The 23,038-nt window shown below is 37.2% G+C and overlaps 1 protein-coding gene across 2 annotated transcripts; it reads left to right on the top strand.

Annotated features, from left to right (window-relative positions):
* Window positions 1-4,661: 4,661 nt before the first annotated feature.
* LOC103470751 (mixed lineage kinase domain-like protein) lies at window positions 4,662-13,310 on the top strand. Of its 2 annotated transcripts, XM_008419400.1 has the most exons (11): window positions 4,662-4,743; window positions 6,457-6,910; window positions 7,191-7,277; window positions 8,527-8,692; window positions 9,176-9,276; window positions 9,348-9,483; window positions 11,213-11,297; window positions 11,372-11,523; window positions 11,848-11,897; window positions 12,320-12,466; window positions 12,584-13,310. In XM_008419400.1, exons 2-11 carry the CDS (start codon window positions 6,457-6,459, stop codon window positions 12,631-12,633), a joined length of 1,428 nt encoding a protein of 475 aa, XP_008417622.1. In that variant the 5' UTR covers window positions 4,662-4,743; the 3' UTR covers window positions 12,634-13,310. The 2 variants fall into 2 exon arrangements, with proteins under 2 accessions (XP_008417622.1, XP_008417620.1); XM_008419398.1 differs by lacking the exon at window positions 4,662-4,743 and having other exon boundaries at window positions 6,418-6,910.
* The last annotated feature ends 9,728 nt before the right edge of the window (window positions 13,311-23,038 follow it).

Genomic DNA, 23,038 nt, shown 5'->3' with positions numbered 1-23,038 from the left:
TTTAATGATGATTATGGTTTGTAACAAGTTTACAATAACAATAATACATGCCAATGAAGGAATGTCTGTAATGTATAATCAAAAATGTATGTTCTGTACTTTTAATCAGCTGAATGTTATAATACAGTATGGAAAGTGAGGTTTGAACAACTTGATTGTTGTATAATAAGTATTGATTATTAAAAATTAAAAGATAATGAGTGAGGAAGAAACATACTGAAGTAAAATGTCAACAAAGTAAAACATTGATTATGTTTTGTAAGACAAAAATGACTTAGAAGGAGAAACAGTGGAGGATGAGTCATTTCTTAGCGAGGGCGCGGCAGAATCAGAAACAGATGGTCAACATCCATAATTGGATGTGGTGATGAGGTATGAATGAGTCATWGGAGAGTTGGGGAAGGTAGGGACTTTCCACAGACAGTGAGACGCAGTGGGAAGGTTCTACAGTAACGCAGCCCTGCCCCATAGACCGCCCTGCGTTGAGAGGGCTTAAAAGCTGGAGCACAGGGAAGGCAAGGGGTTCTTCGTCCACGGCGCAGAAGAGGAGCCAACAAGAGGAAGCAGGCTAAAGACCAGCAGAGGACTACACCCCGGGACCGAGGGAAGCTTCAAGACTTCACGCCGCCTAGAAGGGACGAGTTCCACCAGCCACCGACCCTGGTTCCWGATCCGACCAACTCCTCTGCCTCTACCCAACGCTCTCAACTCAGTTGCAGCCGACTTGGAAAAGAGACGGAGGTCATTTAAAGACAAAGATTCTGCACGTTATAAGGACAACGTACGGTTTTGCTCCCCTTCTCTTCAGAAAAGAGGACTGGACAAAGACTCTGACCAAGGACATCTAAAGATTACAGCTGCCGAGACCAAGAAMMATCGGGTATGAGTTGACCAGCTTCCCCCAAAGCCTCGCTCAGTAAACTTAGTGATACAGGTTAGGGATAAGAATAAGGGTAGGATGTGATTGGTTTTAATTTGATTTTATTATATTTTTACCTTTTTTTATAACCTTTGGGAATTTAACCTGTTTGTCATATGCCCCTGCTAAAGCTTGCTTAATAAAATTATATTCTAAAATTCCAATGAGAATTGTGAACAGTGAGTTTAATTGTGTCAGTCTTAATTATTGTTGGTTCTCCTAAATATGGTAAAGTTAACATACATGATTCTAGAGACAGGGTGGCTTTGTGTTTTCCTCTGGTGAGTGTTAAAATAATGACCCTGGGACTTRAATCTAARTCACTAAACTTAATCTAGCCGTTAACAAGTGCCGTTATTATAGGAGAGGAGCTACCGTTAACAGGAATGGTTGTAGGGGTTATGCAGCTGCGAGGGCTACTCAGCTGATTGTTCCTCAACTGTAAAGGGTCATAACTTCTGGATCAAAGGTAGTCAGAGCTAGACGAGTCCTTTCCGACCCCACTTTAGACAGATAATTCTCCACAAACTAYCTCTAGGGTAAGACCCAAGTTCTGGGGATTTTCCGGACCTGTTAGACAGAGAACTGGGCAGTAGTGAGTCCAAAGAGTTGTAAGGAGTAGGCGGGACTTACTATTGGGTAGTAACAAATAAGAGTTACACTTATGTTCACATTTACACATTCGTGCACAGAATTGGTTGATAACTTGAATTTCAGTGTCTTGCCTCTGTTATATCAAAGGGGCAGTGTTATGTTAAATGAACTTTTTTGAGCTTTACATCACGTTATAATGTTTTTAATGTGATTTTCTCCTCAAAAAAAATACATGGAGTGTTGCCTTGATTCTTTCATGCATGTTCGAGAAATCCTTTAGTCCCTCAGGGCAACCATTTAGCGGTGCAAAACGCCTGTTACATGATGGTGAAGTTGGTAGCGCCGTCTTTGAGACGCAGCTCCTCCTAGGACAGTGGTTCTTAACCTTTTTTGAGGTACTGAACCCACCAGTTTTATATGCGCATTCACTGAACCCTTCTGTAGTGATAAATAAAATATGATTTCCCCCCCCCCAATTCGAGACATAGGGGTGACCCAACTAGAGTCTAGTTGGGTCACCGACTGTTCCTCACCGACTCAAACAACATCAAGGAAGTGTTGCTGTTCCCAGCCATGAAGCCTGACGACAATAAGAAGTCTGCTCCCTCTGTGACCCAACTAGAGTCTAGTTGGGTCACCCCAAGATCACCAAGTCTTCTTAAAAGGTAGAGTCTCTGAGAACAGTTCTTCAAAATATAATCAGTGTTTTTAGCAAAGTTGAGCTGACTATCCAAGAACAACCCAAGGTATTTAAAATTTGCCACAGTTTCAACAGGTTTTCCATTAAGAGAAACTGGAACCACTTTACGGTCTTGTTTAGATCATTTAATTAGCTCTACATTCTTAAGAGAATGAAAAATTAATAATAAATAACAGGGCCGTGCAGAGACCACTAAAGGGGCAGGTGCTCAAAAAAAAAAAWAAAGGGCACAGCTAACCACATTTTAGGACAGAATATTAACAAAGCCTCTCAGCTTTCACAGTTTAATAAACAATGATAAATTACAAAATTGTGAGATATACAATCAAAGCTAAGGAAAATCTCTATATAGAGCATACAACTATGCATATGTAAGATATTTTATTAGTAATTTCTTTCTGCAGGTCTATTTTGTTATAGGAAAGTATTSCAATATTCAAACCCGMAATTTAGCAAGATATGTAAATCAGAGCTAGACAACCAGACATATTTTGTCTTTACAGAATTACACTATTAAAATATAAACAAGGGCACAATGCAACCTTTTAGTGTACTGTAATCTATAAAAAAGAGCTGCCAGTTTGCTACACTTGCAGTGGAGATGAAGATGGTCCATTCAGGAAAGCAAATCTGCATCAAACTTTAATGTGGAACTGCAGAAAAAAGAAAAGAACAAAAGCAAAAATTTAATTGTTAATGCATGTCACCATGAGAAAAGCCTACTGAGTTTTGCTTAAAAAACTTTTTTAAAAATTAAAATCACACATTTTTGTCTCATGAAGTGAAAAAATAATTTGCAAAACAAACTTATTTGCGCATGTCAGAAATCTTTTCTTGCTATTCCAAGTTTCTGTTTATGACTCAAAGTTTTGCTTGTGATTCTCACATGACATCGTGGGCAGGGCCTAAAATCACAACAAAAGATTTCTGATGTGTGCAAATAAAAGTTTGGCAAATAACTTTTTAAGTTCACGAATGAGTTATTTAATTTAAAAAAAGGTTTTTAAACAAAACGTTTTGTTTTTTAAAAAAAGAAATCATTACAATTCCAAAAGTTTTGATTACAATTTTATTTTCCTTAACTGAGGTTAGGGCCACGCGCCATTATGTCCTAAAATTTCTATTCATTATGCTGCGGTTCATTAATGACACACTTTTATTACATACGTTATATCTATCTTGGTAATTCAGGGTGAGTTATTTTTAATTCTAAATTAATATCCTTGTTGGACTTTTATTTAAGTGTTATTCTCCTTCAAGATACATTTACTTAATGCCAGAATAAATGCGATGTACATTATGCAGCAAAAGAAATTAGAAGACATGTATCCATTATGGAGATGATCGGTTTTGGACGGGCGATGTGCCCCCATTGCATAAGCGATACTGAAGAATGACTGATATCATTAATCTTAATGATATAGGGAAGCAGCTTTTTATTTATCTTGCTTTGCTAGCAAAGTCGTTAGCTAGCAGCTAGCTAATAGCACATCAACAACAGTCTAATGTCTGTATGATAAAAATACTGAATCGATAGATAAGAACAGTTTTTCCTCACCTGGCTGTCTCGTCCCGCTCAGTATTTCTACAGAGAAAGGCAGACGCAGAGGCCTGTCAGTGTCTGTTGTATTTCATTACCTCTCTGCTTAAACCGCTACTCCATGCAGAAGCAGAAACGATACTTCATTGTTTTCCGTCATCTGACAAGTAGCAAGTCTACTCCACTTTATTCACCAAAAACTTTTTTTTTAATTCACCAAAACCTGTTCTGTAATCTGGAACGTTCCCTACGTTGAGCTCCGCAGTTAGCCGCCTTATCTCACTGCGCGAGAGGCAATTGCGTCATGCGTCACGGGCAAAAGGTCAAAGGTAACWWGGTGACCGGAGGGCTTATCATGTTGTGCAAAAAAAAAAAAAAACAACAAAAACTAAATAATTTTAGTACATGTTATGTGTCAGAAAAGGGCTTAGAAAATAATACCAAAACAAATAAAAAATTGACCAAAAGCGCACTTGGGGGCAAGGAGAAAAAGGGGCAGGTGATCAAGCACCCCCGGGTGAGAGCCCCCCTTCTGTTGTTGAATCCCACCAACACCCCCATGCCTGGCTTCCTTGGGTGGAAGAATTGAGTCGTTACCTTTACAAACAGCACTTCCATCTGGTGGACCACAATAATATTCACATTGTGCAAAATCGAGTGAGAGCATTATTGCTTAAAATCTGTTTTCTTTAATTTATTAAAAATAAATAAAACATTAAAACATATTACTCAAAGCAATTGTAATCAGTCTCCAGAAATCCAACAAGGATAACTCTTCGACACACCCTTCCTATTTTAGTGAGTCATGTTTCTGCTTTGTAAAGATGTCAGGCTATAGGAACATAGGACACTCCCACAGTGTTGCAACTTTCAGAGGCAAACAGGAAGAACCGTGRACCTCTAAGCTACGAGGTTTCACTTTCACCCCATGCTAACAGATAGCACAGCACTGGGAAAGCAGCCGCATTAGCTGCTGGCTACTTCTTGCAGGTAAATTATATTTTTTACTTTTGATTCTCTGTAACATAGAAAGCTCTGCTTACCAGATCATCGTGTTGTTGAATCACCAAATACAAGCAATTTCTCTTCATCAGTATGATACTCCCAAAAGAAACTCTAAAACTCCCTGAGCTGACTCTTTGTAAATACCTAGTATTCTTAATGTTACATTCAAGGCCACTGTTCGAAAGCCGTTGTGAATAGAACCCCTTTTTTATCTTGCTCAAATCAAAAGAGCATTTTTCAGAGGTTATTACACTCCTGGATCACGAAGTCTTCAAGTGTCAGAAGAATGTCTGGCCACATGCACAGCAAGAGACAAGGACAACATACAACTAAACACCTTACCAAATAAAAAGTTTTCTTTGGAATGAACTTTATGTTATTTCCATTTGTCAGGACAAATTTGATCACAGGGAGGTAAATTGAATCAAATGTTTGTTTTTTTTGTTTGTTTGTTTTTGAAAGAGCTGCACATCAGTCAAAAAGCAGACCAAGCAGAGTTAAAACTGAATTTCAAAATATGATTCAGAATGTCAAACCATTTATTGTTTAATGCTAATGAGCTCACACTTTTTTTTATACACCGTTTTGACCTTAATTGGAGTTAAGGTGTGTTGAGAAAAATAAATATTCTTAGTGTTTAATACAGTTAAATCTTACGACATGTGAAAATAGTGGATTGAGCAAGATTCTTTTGGATAACATCTTAGAGGACTTTAAGTTAGCCCTGCAGAACAGAATGTCTGTTATCATTGAGGAACCACGTCAGAAATTAACTGTGGCACACAGGCCTGTCTCAAATGAGTAGGCAGCAAGGAGACATCTCAAGTCATCTCCCTCAGAGAAACACTAAAACTTAAGGACAAACAAAATAACAACACAATACTAACAATAATTGCAATTTAATTAGAATACAAGGCATAAAGAGCACCGGCCGGGGGCCGGTCTTGTGAGAAATTCTGTTCCCCTGTGAAAATCTGTTCCCCCTGTGTCGGGAGCGCGCATTGCAGCCAGAGAGGTGGATTCGGCGGATCTGACCATTTTYACGGCGCCATTTCATATTTTTTTATCAAAACATACAAATTATAGTCATTATAAAAATTTTCATTAACGCTCAAAATAAGAATATTAATGTTATAATCACCACTGTTAAGAATAAGTCTCACAGCAATGTCCAACCTCATGCTGTAGACCGCCACGATGGAAACAGGAAAATCCACAACCTCTTTTGCTTCTCCAGGATTAAGTCTGAAGCTGTCCAAATTTACATCTTGTCTTTAACCAAAATAACATGGCTCATATCCACAGCAAGTAAAGCGAGGCCATCAGAAAAATGAATGCCAACATGCCTTTAGACTGACAAACATCGCTCCTCCTCCAGTTCAGTCATGAACAGATAGAAATAACCAACAAAATCTAACTTCACGTGACATTTTGCAATTGACATTTGCTAGTTCAATTAAATGAATTAATGTGTGTAAAAATATTATCACAAAGTGAAAGCAATTAAATTGTGGAGGGCCCCCTGCTGGTCAGGGCCATTAGAATTGTCATCACTTTTCACCCCTTTTCYCTTGTGTATGTATATATTTCTGTGTTGTTTGATATTTATGGTAGTTTTTATGCCCGAGTCTCACAGAGTTTACCTTAACTTATATTCTAATGTTCTGTTGTAAACTTTATGCTCTCTCTCCCTTTCAGATGATCATGGATTATGTAGAGCCCATTCTGTCTATTGCTTCACAGATCTACACCCTGGTTGAGAAAGTTAAGGCCAATAAAAAGCGCTGCTGTCGTGTTGTGGAGCGAGTAAAAGCCTTGGAGGACTTGGTGAAGTCAATCAAACAGAGGAATGCAGTCGATCACTCTGCTGAGGTGGAGACTTCCCTGAAGGGACTCTCCATCACTCTCAAATCAGCTCAGGAGCTCATTGAGAAATACACTTTGTCAAACTTGGTGAAGCGCATCCTGAAGTCCAGCAGTCATGGAGATGAATTCAACAGTGTGAATGAACGGCTCAATGATGCCTTCCAAAGCCTAGTGTTAGCTCTGCATCTAGAGCATGGAAATCAGCTRTTCAGGGTTTTTGASCAGATCTCCAGGCAGAAGGAAGATGAAGCTGACAGCAGGGAAGATGATGCAGAATTAAAAAGAAGTAAAAAAACTGACTTTAATTTAACTTCGTAGATTAAATGATASATTTTAGTTAAATGAAACTGCAGATGTATACAGTAGTTATCTGAAAAATAAATCCGATTCATGTTTGACAAATCACATAAAATTAGTGTAGGCCAAGACGGAACAAAATGGCTGCCTTTTTAAAAAAGATCATATCTGCATTAACATTCCATTATAGATTGCTTCTTTAAAGCACAGCTATGTTGATTGTCAGCAGCTAGTCCTAAATAAAGCACATCTGTTTTTTTGTTCCTCAGTGCTCATGGAATATGGGGAATATGTGGAAACCATGCAAAGGGATCTTGAAGACATTAAATCCAATGTAGTAAAAATCGTGGAGATGCGTGAGTATACAGTAACTTCACTCTGTTGAAACTCCAGAAAGTCTGTAGTTTTCTCAGGTATTACTCTTTTGTTAATGTTTTCCATTTTGGTGATTGGAAAAAAAATATTTAACAAATCTCAACTATGATAAAATGACTTATTGCAATTCCAATGGTTTAGTATTTTGTCACTTGAGTTTTGTTATTATTATCATTATTATTATTATTTTTGATACCTTATTTTGCCAAAAATATTCACTCACCCATTCAGCTGGAGTGGAGTATTGGAATATGGTCATATGCACACTCATCAGGAATATTACAACGAAGGCAGCAGTTCAGTCATACAGTGGAAGGTGACATGAAATGCAACATGTTAAGATTCAGTTGTGGAAATAGTGGCACCTCTTAACTGTAAAGCAGAGGGTATAACTTCTGAGGAGGGTTGACAACAGGCAGAGGTTTCTTCGAGAAAATCACAAAATGCTGGCGTTTCTGTAGAAGGCTTTAACGAGCTAGAGACTACCATGGAGGGATAATCATCCGGCAGAGAGGAGAGGTCCGATGGCTCCTTAAATCCTCTCTTGACTGATGAGCCAACAAGCTTCAGGTGTGCAGCTCCACTCCAGACCACTCCCCAACGGGGAGCCGAAGGGGAGAGAGACTTTTCTTAAAGAAAAGCCCAGAACCTGACACACACCAGTTTTAGCATTTATATAAAAACATTTATATGTATACATAAAAAAACCCATTTATATATGTTGTAGTGCTGCCTCTTGATTAAAAAATTTAACAATTTATCTGTAGTGCTATGATTAATCATGATTAATCACAATGCCCTTCTATGTTTGAAATATAGATATGTACTCAGTTGAGCTTCTTGCAGTAACAGTGTGCCAGGCAAGCTTCAGTAACAGTCTCCCAGTACTCAAAAGCAACCAGGGAAATACATACAGGTAGTAGCAAACTTGTTCAGGGGACAATTGACAGATGATATATATATATATATATATATATATATATTTTTTTTTTAGTTCTTGTGTGGCCCATCCTTCACTAACTCAAACCGTTAGTCAGATCAAGTTAGATTTTTTACAATTATTTGTAAAACCTTCTACTGACATTTCAATTGTTAGAACTTTATTAAGCTATAATGTTTGTTAACCATTTTTAAATCAATGGCAAAAACTGTAGTAGTGATGTCCAAGTTGAGTAAAGTCATAACCTTTTTGGTAAGTTTGAAAATAGTATTTGCCTTTTATTTTCACAGTGAATAAACCCAGAATCATAAGTATGGACATCCGAATGATTAAACCAGATGAACTGAAGAATATTGAAGAAAAGCCCTTCATGACAACACCGACCTCTGAGGTCTACAAAGGAGAATTTGGTGGTTTCACAGTGGCCATCAAGAAATACACAGGAGCCAAACTAGGGTCTGTGGCCTATTTAAAGTCATGTGTGAACTTTGTTTCAGAAATTGAAGAGCAAATTGAGAAGCACAGTCTATATGTTTGTGATCTAACTTGGTGTAATCAAAAATAATCTACTAAATTTTTTTATTTTCAGCTGCCCTGGAAACAATATATCCAGATTGATATCAATTATTAAAGAACTTCTTTATCAAAAAAGTACTTGTGCGTTTCATTGTAAGAACGTTTACACGACGTCTAAGTGTTTCTGTAAAACACAGATGCACAAGTTCCTTGCTGCTCATAGTTTCTGCAGAGYTGTAGATCAGGACTCTAACCAACGGGACAGACGTGTCACTGGACTGAGCACAACCATTTTATGATCTATTATTCATAGTCATGCCTGCTCTAGATATGTTTTGAATAAGACTATCAAACATAGCCTAATTCTCAGAAATACAGCTCTTTGTAGCATACTGTTACCATAAACACCTTCTCTACCTGCAGGATGGTAAAGTCTGTCTTTAACAAGGAAGTTGAGACCATGAAACGTTTTGAGTCACCCAACATCCTGCGAATGTTCGGCATCTGCATCCGAGAAGAGAACAGTGAGTAGTGATGCACACAATGCTCAAGATAGTTCAAATAGCAAAGAGTTATGTCACGCTTAATTCTGCAGCTTCAAAACCTGAGTTCCTCGTCATCATGGAGTATTGTGAAAAAGGAAGTCTTCGAGATGTTCTGAACTCCAAACATGAACTGTTATGGACCAGGAAAGCATCCATGTGTTTGGATGCAGCACAGGGACTTTACCGGTAAGTTGGCTAAAGTTCACTGTCTGCGAAACTCACATTTAAAGATTAAAAGAGGAATTAGAAAATGTGTTTGTGAAAATTAGCTTAAGAGAACTAAAACCAAAGTAGTTGAAACATTTTGGAAAACTTTCTGAGAAGTAATTCTTATTGAAATTTTTGTTTTTGTGGAAGAAAATGGTCAACAGACAATCTGCTCGAGGCCTCTGACCTGCCTTGTCAGCAGCTAGTCCTAAATAAAGCACATCTGTGTTTTTGTTCCTCAGTGCTCATGGAATATGGGGAATATGTGGAAACCATCAAAGGGATCTTGAAGACATTAAATCCAATGTAGTAAAAATCGTGGAGATTTCATGTCACCCAGTAGTAGAGGCAGAGATCGGAAATTTCAGACAGGAATGTTTTGTTCTGTGTTCAAGTTTGTCCAACAGCTCTGTGTTTGCAGCCTGTTAGAGAAGTTCTTAATGTTCTCAATGGTCCATTGCATCACTGTCTTCTTTAAACTCTGACTTATTCATATTGCAGCAGATTACTCCCAATGTCAATACAAAGCACTTTCCCAAAAGGTTCAATTAATCTCAAGTTGTATAGAACTTAATTTTTCCAAATTCAGAACTCGTAACCCCTATGGAAACCCATTTCAGCCATGAAAGAAAAAATAAAAGGCCAACAGAAAGTCATATTTTCAACTTACAAAATCATAATTTCGACTTTCAAAGTCATAATTATGAGATTGAAAGTCATAATTTCGACTTTGAAAGTTGAAATTATGGCTTCCTGTTGGTCTTTTATTTCTTCTTTCATGGCAGGAATGGGCTTCTGTAACCGGATCCTTTTCTGCGTTGTGCTGGTTATCRAGTGAATGGACCGTAACAGTTTATCTTTCAAGCGGATGATTCTCGGTTTATTTCTGACGAAAATACAAAGYCAAAACAATTGTGTTAAAGGCTGCTTGCTCCAAGTCGTCTCCCGCAGGACAACATGACAAAAAGGGCGGGAACACCTCTCACAACTTACAAATAAGATAAATAAACATTTTTATACAACATACCTGACGAGAATACAAAGACAAAACAACCGTGTTAAAGGCTGCCTGCTCTAAGTCCTACACAAAACAAAAGTATATAACAAAAATGTACTTAATAGATCTATAAATAAACTGAATGTATTTAGTTGGAAAAATAAACAGCACACCTCTCCCGCAGGACAACATGACAAAAGGGGAGGGTCTAAGGGGCGCAAACAATTTAAAGACAATACCACAGAAGAAGAAATAAAAGGGAGGGGCTTCCGATCTTAAAATAACACAGTTAAAACAATGACAGAGGTGTTTCAGTAAGATAAGGAACAAGACAAATAACCAAAAGAAGACATTTTGTGTAATTATAACAAAAGAGAATTACAACCAGGTTACACTTCCATACTCAAATTCAGATCAAGAAATATTCCGGGCATATTGAGTTGAAACAAAACAAGGCAGCATTGTGGATTGTGACATGTTTCACCAGGTGTAGTAAAAAGTTAAAGTTTGGGAGCTGAAGTACCATGAGGAGCTGATGTAGAGATGTTTGGGTCTCCACCTACTTCCTCCAAATATGTGTGGTGTAGTAACTTAAAGCTAGCAAATCGAGATGAGCAGTATTATATACTTGTTTGGCTAAAGCATCATCTAAGCTCAGGRTGGTTTTATACATAAATGAATAAAATTATGTCTAATAATGTTGTCTTTTAGACTCCATCTAACTGAGGAAATAAGTAAGCTTCACATGAGCATCACTAGCAGTAAGTTTCTCGTGGACGAGAACTACAGAGTGAAGGTAAAAAAGTCAAAACACACTGGAATGAGATGCTGATAACTATTCATCGCTTCTTATACTCTTTCTGTTTTCAGCTGGGAGGGTTAGAACTWGCCAAAACAGAGACATCACTGAAAAGAACTACTAAGAGTAAAGAGGATAAAACCATCAGCTTGCTGTGCTACTCCTCTCCCCAGCAGCTCAGCAACATCAACCATGCATACACCAAAGAGTGCGAGATCTACAGGTTGGTATCACCAGGGGCMACTATCCAGTCAGTGTTTGCTTTTACAGGATGTTTTTTGAGAAATCGCTTTTGATTTGCAGTGGTTTCACAATTAGTGTTTACAGTGTTAATATTTAAAATACTAAAACTTTCATGTGCTATTTTAGCAAGACAGGATAAGTTGATTCATTCAAGACGTTTGAAAGAAACAGAAGTCAGAAAGTCAGCAGGGTTTTTAATATGGCTTTTATTCTTTGCATAGGTAAAAATTTAATCAGGATGATTGAATGGAAATATGTCACAAATGAAATAATAATAGAAAAATYTTATCTTGTTCTTTTTCAGCCTGGGAATCGTTTTGTGGGAAATTGCCACTCGTAAAAAGCCTTTTGAAGGTGTGCATCTGGAAACCTGTCTTTGCAAATAATCTTCGCTAAATCTGTTAGATTTAGATTTATTTGTATTTTCATCAACAAAGAAGTTTGTTTCAGTTTTGTTCACTAGAAAAGACCATGTAAAGAGGGTAATTTTTTTTAGAAATACATACTTTTGCTGTTTTTACATTTAACTGTTGAAAAGTATTTATATCATCTTCAATATGCAGTAGAAAAGCCTTTACTGGAATCATGGTAGTCCAGCCTTTTTTATATAATTGCTGAGAAACTTCTGGCATGTTTCCTCTGGTATTTTTAACAAATCATCTGTTCCAATCAGTCTTTGAGTATGGAAGGACAAACATTTCAAGTTCTCAATCAGATCTGAGCCATGGCTGAGTCACTCCTTGATCTTTATTGAAATTTTCTCTTTCTTCTTCCAGACTGCAGTGACGACGACAAAATCATTTCTAAAAAAGTGTGTGAGGAGAAATATCAGGAGCTGCTCCCTGCTGATTGTCCTGAATCCCTAGGGGAGATGATCAATGCCTGCAGGGCTTATGAAAGCTCTCGCAGGCCATCTGCTGGAGGTATGGAGCTGTTGTTTTCGCTCAGTTCCACTCTGGGGCCAACTTTTACAACTGAACATTTAAAACGGAGTAGAGTCAGCCTTAAATGTCTCTGACTTTGTCTCTTGTTCTCCGCAGTGTTGGTGGATAAACTGCGAAGTGTGCTGGTACAGTTCGAGAAACAATGAAAGCCTTCAACACTGATAATTTTGTTCATGTGATGTGTCATAATAATATTCTTCTATTTCTATTTTGACTGTAATCTTGTTCTTTTTTTTTTTACTTTCCCTGTAGTTTTTAGTAGTTTTGTTAATTTTGTCTTGTAATTCTCAGTCCCATTTCCTTTCTTCCACAGCCCCAACATGAGAATGTCATAGTAACTACGTAACTGGTAACTTTAAATAATCTTTGGTTATGAGGTTGACACAATACCAACACTTTCAACTTGATACTCATGCAAAGAAAACATTATGATACCACAGTAACCTTTCTATAAGGTAGAGAGTTACATTATGATATTTCTGTATTGGCAGATCAAGACTGAAATTTGTTGCTCTTTACAGACGTTCTTTCAAATAAGGAGCAGAAAACATGATTAAAATAGAACTATTTCCACCGTGTTATTTAGGCCACAACTGAGAAGCAGAAGTTCAGCACTCATTAGAAAAAAAGTATTTAAATTGTAAGTGTTGCTTCCCTTTGTTTGCAAAACAATATGTTTATGTCCTTTGTGGAAGTATGTACCTTGGATTCAGTTGTAATTCATTTTCTTTATCTGTAGTGTATTCGCGTGCTCTTCCATTTTTGTGTTGCTGTACTAAATTGTCTTACTAATGAACAAATAAAAGATTCTTCTATTCTTTTATAGATGTAATTTATAAAAAATATTTCAAAGTGTAGACAAAGATCAGAGGGCTGCTTCACAAAACCAGGATAGTGATTAAGTTAAGATTTTTGAGATATCTTGGCTTAAGTAATCCTTGATTCGGTTTCACAAAAGTGGTAACAAATAAGTTACMATGGTGATTTATCCTGTACAGCAAGCCTGCTAGCTGTACTTAYAGATGAATTTTWACTTAAAATAATGTTAACAACGTAAATTAATTTTATTTTTGGCATATAATTAACAAATGCACAATTTAAATCACACAACATTTAAAACAAGTTCTTATTTACATCATAAGCAGACAGAGGATAAATTGTAACTGAGCTTATAACAGAGGATAAATTGTAACTGAGCTTATAAACTCAGTTACAATTTATCCTCTGTCTGCTTATGGCATTTATGACAATTTATCCTCTGTCATTTGATTGCTGTTTAGCTGCCTTTGGAGTTAAATTGTCCCTTCAAAAGAAAAGCACTCTTTTGTTTTGACTGTACAGGTCACTAGTCCATTACAATGAAAAGCAACTCATTCTTTCTAATGCAGATTTCAAAGACAAACAGAAGTGGAGCTGAAAAGCACGTGGAARGAGCAAAACTCTTTCTGCTTCACATATCTTTCCTTTGGATGCATCTTACTGTGTATGTGCTTATTGAAGAGAACTGACTTTTGTCATGTTTGTCTTTTGTTACTTCGTCATTATATTTGTTCTAATTATAACCAGCTCAAATGTTTTCACCTGGTTTAGAGTCTCTGGTGGACTGAATAAATTCTCTGGACAGGAAGACCTCATTTCCTCCACAGACTTAAATGAATTATATGGCTGCAAGTTTCAACGCATCTGAATCATTTATTTTAGCAATTACATTTTCTCTAGGGATGACAATATTCTTATCCCTCAAGAAGTAGAGTCAAGGCAGCTGGATAGACATTGAATTATGAATGACTAATTATAATGCAGCTGGTCTTTTCGGTCACAGACAAAGATTGAGAACATTGAGAACATTGAGAACACGTCTACTTATGGTTCATAAAAGGCATTCAGACATTGAGTCTTTATTTTTCATGGTAACTGACCTTGCTGTGTGACAAGAATTTGAAGACTGGATTTGTGTTCCAGTCTTCTCCCTTGGTATTCTTTGGAGGTTTATTAGTAAAATAGCATGCTGGTAGGTTATGCTATTGCCACACTCAGTGGCGGTTTCCAGTGTTGTGGTCAAGACCACCTAACCCGAGACCAAGACAAGACCAAGACCAGAGCGTATCGAGACCGAGACAAGACCAAGACTTTTAGGGTCCAAGACCGGGTCGAAACCAAGACCAGCGGCCCGCACTAAATGACACGATAAAATGTTAAATATGATGAAAATTGCTTCTCAAATTGATCTGAAAGAYCCATATTCCCATAAAAACACCTCCTGTTGTCCTCGGGTCAAAATGAACGAGATTTGTATGTGTTTTCCCTATACACAGAAAATGACGACAACAGGAGGGTTAAATACTTAATACATTTTACCAATATTAAAATTAACTGCTTCCATCTTTGTGCTACAATCCGCGGTGGTCTCATGCCATCCCTAAAAAGATAACACCCTGGGTGTTTGCCCATATTGCTCATGTCAGAATCCATCACTGTCTGCACCATTAAACATAGCAATTGAGGCAATGCCCTGACGGCAAATAACGCTCAACTATGAACACTGACAAGGGAGCAACAAAGAAGTAACCAAGCACAAGGCGCTCACCATGACTGTTTTTACCCTCTCTCCAGCTACATGAAGCCAGGTAGTCTGACACCATGGCAGACATTACAGCTGCCAGTTTGAACGAAAACAATCATAGAGCAATGTGCATGCTCTTTCGTTCTAGTGTTTTATTTATTTGTTAATTAAAAAAATATCAATGTATATGATTAAATAAAATAATGATAGCTACGGCAGTGTATGCAAAGCATTGCAAGAACAAAGAACGGCTCTCAGTGACMCTCCAGTCCTATTTTCTAAGTAAAGAGCTGTTCAGAAGAATCAGACTGCTCCTGAATGTCACATCACTATATTGCAGACTTTTGGACACAGCTGTCCCATATTTGCGACAAGTCAGTCAACACCTCCACACAATAATTAAGTGCAGTGAGTGACAACTTTTTTTCCATCACAAATACTTATGTGTCTCTGTACAGCTAGCTTTGCTAACTTCACGTCAACAGAGCTTACCTTTCTTTGAGCTTCTTTTCTAAGTGATGAAAAAAGTTAGACGTTGTCTGTCTAACTTTCACAGATGTTGTCTGTGAAAGCGAAGTGCTGCTGAGTTAGCTGTCGCCATCGGATTTCTTATTATTTATGCAGCGCTATTCTATTACTGACGATTAGACAGACAACTTTCTGCCGCTCAGAGAAAACCACTGCGCATGTCCTGAAGTGCCGCGTGTGAGTGAAAGGTGGGGAGGGGGAGTAACAGAAACACGTTATTGCTTGGATTTTAATCGGTGCATTTTGCATCCACCAAAAACAAAGATGTTAACAAATAAACTGGACAGTATGTTGTACGCTTAGTGATATTTTCACAGTTGCGGTCTCGACTGGTCTTGAAATAAAATGCCAAGTCCTCAGCGCCCGAGACCGAGACAAGACCGAGACCAAATGCGGTCGAGTCCGAGACGAAACTGAGAACATCAAAAAAATGGTCTAGAGACCGGTCTTGAGACCAAGACCGATCTCGAGTACTACAGCACTGGSAGTTTCTGATATGGGCGACACAGGCAACTGCCCGGAATGGCATCTTGTGGGGGGGTCATGAGCATTACCCCCTCCATCTGGCCCTCTGAATGTCAACAGTGCCTAATGTTTTGGTATGTAATAGGAGGAAAAATCAAGAAGTGAAGATTTCATGGATGCTGCCCTACATGATGATCCACTAGATACCTGCTGATTTATGTAATAAAAAACATTTATTGAATTGCTTTTACMTGCCAAATTTCTTTTTAATGTTGGGTTTGTTTGTACTGTGACTTATGTTGGAAAAATATATTTTAAAAATTTATAAGAATTTTGAATTAAAAATAAATTCTTGCACTCTTAAGACTTGAGCGTAAGCTGCAGATAGCTTTGACAGGTGATATGGTGAGCTTTACTCTGAAAGGATGAGCTTACTTTATTCATATTGCTGATGTAAYTGCTGATGTTACCTAGAGATTCAGTTTAATGAGCACGCCAGTGTTACTTCAAGTGAATACTCCATTAAAGTACTTCCGTCATTTCAGTGCAAACATGCATTATTTAACACCCACATTGTGAGGTAAAAACTCAGTTTGGCATCTTTGAAATGAGGATCTGTGAATTTATTGTGGAATAAAATCCATCTACAGCAGGGTTGTCAAACTCATTTTAGTTTTGGACCAAATCAAGATCATGAATGCTCTTAAAGGGCCGGTTGCGCCAGAATGTATCGATAAAACCTGTTCACCATCTGTCAATGGATTTTTAAAATTCAATATTATTGAACATTTTTTCAGTCATTCCAGGATTTTGTGATTCTTCGTGATTTTTTTCCAATAAAAATCAAAGTGTTTGTGGTACTAATTTGGACATATTTGTGACATTTCTGCTTATTTATTACAGTAAATGTGACTTTTTATTACTCGGTGTATAAATCATGGATTTATATATCTGATATCCGTTAAGACTAAGGCAGCTGTTTAGTACAATTAAGAAAGTTATTGACAAATTTGATAAAAATCTACAATAAACTTCCAATTATTAGTGCAAAAAAGGGCGCTGATTTGTAGATTTTGCATGAATGTCCACAGTAATTCTAAAGAAACTGGAGGAACTGATTGAAATAATTTGGCAATAAATAAATAAAAACTGCAWTGATTTGATTGATAACATGATATTTAAGCACAGAGTTTAGTCTAGAATCTAGACTAAACTCTAGAATCTAGACTAAACTCAGACTCGGCCACATAAATAGCTCTAGTGGGCTAGAGTTGTTCACCGAGTTTGATCTACAGTGAACAGTGAACATGTGATCTACAGTGAACAGAAGCACAGGTGTAAGTGTCAGTGGGTAAAAAGGAAATATTGTGAATTTATATCAAACTTAAGAAGGATTAATAAGTGCTGCAAATTTACCATCTATTAGAAATATAAAGAACCACTGTGGTGCAGATGATGTTTTTCTAATTTGCTGCACAACATGAAAACAGGACACAATATTCCATCATTTGATTTGCATCTCATATAAATAGCTCCTCGGAAATGATTCAGTAAATTGATTTTAAATGTAAAAAAGGGACTGGCTTATGTAATCAGTCTGAAGCAGGTTCATTTTCAGGCCTCACATTCAGTTCTCACCGCTCTCAGGAAACAATACTAACATGGTTTTCTCAATAATATTTGCCAGTCCCATTTTTTTTTCACTGGTGTAAGACACAAACACCATTCATTATGTTATTGGAGTGCTCTGCATCCTACAGTGTCATTAATGCAGCAAACAACAAGTTATGAAGCATGTAGAATTTTCTCATCTACATGTCCCAGTCAAAATGAGGAACATACCAATTTAGAATTATGATGGAAAAACTGTCACATTCTATTCTATTCTATCCAACTGTCTTTTGAAATGCTGGTTATCTCCAGCAGTTTCTGCAAGAGATCATAAAGTACTCTGCAAAGTACATCATCATTTATAATTTATTTCTCAGTTCTTCTATGAATCTGTTTATACTAACTACAACAATTTTAGCTAATTGTTTTCAAGAAGACTGCTTTTTCATTTTTATTGTTTGAATCTCATTGTTTTCTACTGTGGCTAGTTAGTCTCACTTTGGTTCACTAGAGTTCAAAAGACTCTGCAACTAATTCCAGACGTCAGTGACTGTCTCTCATCTATTCTTAAATGTCTTTAGGTTGGGGTGTCATATGTTGTTTTTTGAGATGTAAGCCTACTTGAGTCAGTAATGTTCTATATATTCTGGATTTCCTGACTCCACAGGTCAGACAATAACAGTGAACAGGTCTTAGTGTAGCTAATGAAGAGGAATTCAGCTGTGTAAAACTCGTGCAAAGAAAAATACTCTTTCTGATAAAGAGTAATTTACTCTGTCAAATACACTGCTAAAAAAATAAAGGGAACACTTTAACATTTAAGTGAACACTAAAGTGTTCCCTTTATTTTTTTGAGCAGTATATTTAAAAAACATATTGGGTGAATAGGAATCTTTAGTAATGCTCACTATGTGTATGGACATAATGTATTATAGTCTTATTAGCCATAATTCAGAAGATGAAATCTAAAACACAGGTGTCTGTTTCCCCAGAAATTAGCTTTCTACCAAGTTCAACCAAATGGAGGTGAAGACGTGACCCTCCGCACCCAGAAGGAGAGCGATGCTCAGAAGGAGCGCGGCAGACGTAACATCTGTCCGTTTTGGAGAAGCGAAACCATGCAAAAATAAATAAATAAATAAAATAAACCCCGGCAAAAACGCACGCCCGAACTGCGGACAGGGTTAAAAAAAAAAAAAAAAAAAAAAAAGGAAAAATCTCGCAGAGTTCAATTGTTCGGTTTGGTTCAGACAGATCCAACTGTCGATAAACCAGCGCAGGTTTCTCTGCAGATGCGACCAGGAAAAATTTGAGAAGCTGAGCGTTCAGACCCCAGCGGGTGAAGAGATGTAATTTAAGTGGAGTCGCTTAATTTCATTTGTTATAAGTTATTAGAGCCTCAGTCAGTGGTTTGTGTCACTACGGAGAAAAAGTTAAATGCATTTATCTGCTTTATGTGTGATGTAATCTGGATTCATTTAGGTGAATATTAACTAAACCGCATAAAAATGCGGCTAAATAGTCTATGTTAGTATGTTTTGACAGGTAATTTGACAGGTAAAAGTAGTTCTGGTCGGACAAGAATTGTTTGCCTGATGGTGGTTCGGGCTTCTCATGAGTTTACATTTAATGAGTTTGCAGCACACAGAGAAAAACTAAAGAGAATGTGTGATCAAGTTGTGTTGATCTACTTATTGTAGTTTAAGTAGAGGAATAACAGCTGACTGTTGAGGGAGGAAAGAAATTAAAGTGCAGATTCGTTAGACGGAAACAAGCGCAGTGCGCTGGGCAATAAATGCGCATAAATGCTCCACGGTTATGCTCCAATTAATCACACATGAGATGACAAACGCCAAATATACAATATATAGTTACACTGCTTAGTTAATGATGTTTTAAAAACAAAACCAGTAAAAACTTAACCTAGTTAATATGTCAGATTCCCTCCTCACCCTCGTCTTCTGTCCAGACTGTGATGAAGCGCAGCTGATCACTTGGTGCGCAGACAGTTTCAACTTTACGCACAGAGAACATCGCGGAGCTCATTATAAGAACAATATCTGTCAGAGAATCATCTCTGATCTGGTCGCTTTAACGAGCCAGAGACTTTGGAGCGTCTAGCGCAGCTGATCCGCTTGTGCGGGGGTTTTCTCCTGCCGAGAGAATTGAGTGCGGGATCAGGAAACGATCAGAGTTCTGCTGTCTTCTAATCACGTAATTTCGTGAATTGTTACCTGATTTCAAAAACGTTCTCGCAGAGAAATACTAAATGTTTCGTTGGATGACTACAAATTGAAAATAAAATGATTTTTTTCTTTGACGTGCAACGAAAAAACTCTAGCTCCAAACTACGAACATTGTCGGCCCCTCTTCGTTATTTTTCCTTTTTTTTTGCGGAGGATCAATAAATAACTTATTGGTGTTTTACAACCACCAGGTATGAAGTGCTTTAGCCTTTGAGTTGCACCACAGCACAGCACAACGGAAACATCCAGGAGAAGAATATCAGCTTGTTGTTATGAGTACAAGTAAAGGAGGCTGGTATCGCGCCTGATAWAAATCTATTTATTTATGTCATCACATGGACTTATATAAAGTTTTATACATTTTCTTTTCATATATTTATTATTGTTTTTCTTCTTTAGATATTAGGTCGGCTTAGAATGATTCCAAATAATGGACAGGAATTACCTGGTGCTGTTACTTGTCAATCACCGGGGGGGTCGGGGACTAGGATGGCCAATCATCCTAGTGGCCAATCATCCCCCCGGTCCCCCTYTGGCTCCGCCCCTGACAGTTACCTCACAGTGCCTGACCATCCTCTGACATTTCCTWTTTTCTCTTTATTACCCTGTTGTTTTGCGCCTCTGCAGTACTCACTGGGTTAATTAACAAACACAGATAAGACAAAGAGCAGGCCTGTTAACACCTGCCATTGGAAATCGCTCTTATCTGCCCTGCATTTGACTCAGTCCTCGATAAGAAATTTACAGAGTTCAGTGTGGCCCATAAAAACATGGCTGCCAGGCTGAAGAGCCACAGCAAATTAACCCCTTCAGCCAAACCTCAATGAGGGCCAATAAAGCAGGGCGTTTGCTGGTGTATTACAACCATGGATCTTGCAACACTGGCTGCCTATTCACTAAATAAATAAATTACCAAATGATAAAAATAAGATATACAGGGCCTTTACACTAATGTTTTGAACTTTGCAGCAAAGATACCTCAAAATACATACATGAGCAGAACTATTACTATAAAAAACATCTACAGATTAGATTATTGTAGCATTTATGTCAAACAGAGATATACTTGAAAATATTTTATAAAATAATTTTTTAAAAAGGTTTTATTGACTCTAGTGGCCTTTATTTGAGAGAGGTCAAACAGGAAYGTGGGTAATGAGAGCGGGAGAAGAGGTCATCAGGGTGGGACTCGAACCCAACTTGTAACCATTAAACAATCTCCCCTTCAGTTCAACCTTATAAGTGAAGACACATTGTTGATATTACCATTATAAAATAATTGGCAATTAAGCATTGGCAAAGCTCAGAGTAATTTTCACAGGTGGCAGAGCATTGTTGTTAGCAGTTGCTGAAAGTAACTAAAAAAGTTACTTTTAATGTAACTTAATAATTTTCCAAATCAAGTAATCAGTAATCTAACCAAGTTACTTTTTCAAGGAGTAATCAGTAATCCGATTAAAGTTATGTTTTCAAAGTAACTATGCCATCACTGCCCATGACAGCTGTGCTTAGGACCGAGGCCTCCAAACATGGGTTGTGATTTATACCTGCAGCACCCCATAAAATCATCTTTAAATGTATACCTATAGCTTTTGAGCTAACACCATGGCTTCTGCAGGGAGCTGAAGACAGAGCCTCCCCTTCCTCTGATTTTATGCAGTTTGAGACAGTGCACACTGCACTGTTTGTGCTTCTGCTACAGATTTCAAGGAGACATCTAGGTGAAAAAAAAGTATACTGAAAAAGTATATATATGAAGTATACTTCAAACATACTTAAATTTGTGAAAGTACACTTTAAGTATGCTAAATATTAAGTGTACTACCTATAAGTATATCTGAAGTATACTAAAAATACACTTGTACCAATTTCGAAATTAGAACTTTAAACACACTTAAATATAATTGTACCAAAATACACTTTTAATATATATAAAAAGTAGCCTATACTTTAAGTGAACAAAATATGTATGCATTTTTAAGTGCCTTAATAATCTTTTACTATTTATTAAAATTGCATACAATAAAAAAATTATAATCATGATGTAATTTTTAAGAAAGTATCCAATTTTCAGATGTGTGATGTAAAACCTTATAATCAACGGCATTAGCTCCAGTTSATACTCCAGACCAGATGGTGGCGGTATTGCACACTTTCATTTATTTAAAAAAACGCCACAAAGAGAAGAAAAAACTTGAACGCAGGGAAGATAACAGACGCTGTTCAAATTCGTACTTGCATAATGCCTTAAAAGTAGAGAGGGCCTGTTACTAATTTTGGTAAATTCAAGCTGGTGACGACAACACAACGGGATAATAACCGACGGAAATTAAATGTGTGTCACAAAAGGAGCCCGGGGGGACGAAAGCTGCTAAGTGTTGCTAGCTGGTGGTAAGTTTGCTTATTAATTATCTTAATTTAATTATAAACAGTGCATTAAAGATATATAACTTACGTTGGTTTCTTAAATAATTATTTTATCAATTTTATTGTGACTTGTATGATTATTACTATAGCGATCATTCAGCTTCATGTTATAACTGCATGGAGGTTGTTTGTTGCGACTTATACTTTAATTCATAAACTATCCTGGTTTTAATTAAGCTCCATAAGAAAAAGAGACTTTGATATTGTGATGTGGTTGTTCTAACTTGTTCATCAATGATTTTATCTTCAACATATGTTTGCAGTCTAACTAAGCAAATGAAAATGAAAGAGGAATCCAGAGAGATCGGGTGTTAGAAAACCTAAAGACTTTCATGTCTCAGAAGAGGCTCTGACTCCAAAAGATCACCAACCAGCTCTGAGGATGAACCTCCACATCATCTTCATGATGTAAGTTTGTTTTTTCAATGAGGAACTAGCTACATTTTCAACAACAGGAACTGCTGTGTTACCAACATTAAGTGCTTMATAAACATGATTTGATTTAAAGGTAACTAGAAAGAATTTTTCTCTTCTTGTTAATCTAACATTTATCTTAATTTTATTTATTTGTTGTTGACTTTCAGGGCCCTGTCATGGACTGGTGACCTGTCCAGGGTGAACCCTGCCTCTCATCTGATGGCTCCTGGAGATGGACACCACCAGCACCCCTGTGTTCAGTGTGTTAGATCATTGATGGAAAGATTTTAAGGT

Source organism: Poecilia reticulata, linkage group LG9 (assembly GCF_000633615.1).
Source record: "Poecilia reticulata strain Guanapo linkage group LG9, Guppy_female_1.0+MT, whole genome shotgun sequence".
In the NCBI taxonomy this organism is placed as follows: Eukaryota; Metazoa; Chordata; class Actinopteri; order Cyprinodontiformes; family Poeciliidae; genus Poecilia; species Poecilia reticulata.
This window is presented reverse-complemented; position numbering and strand designations above follow the sequence as displayed.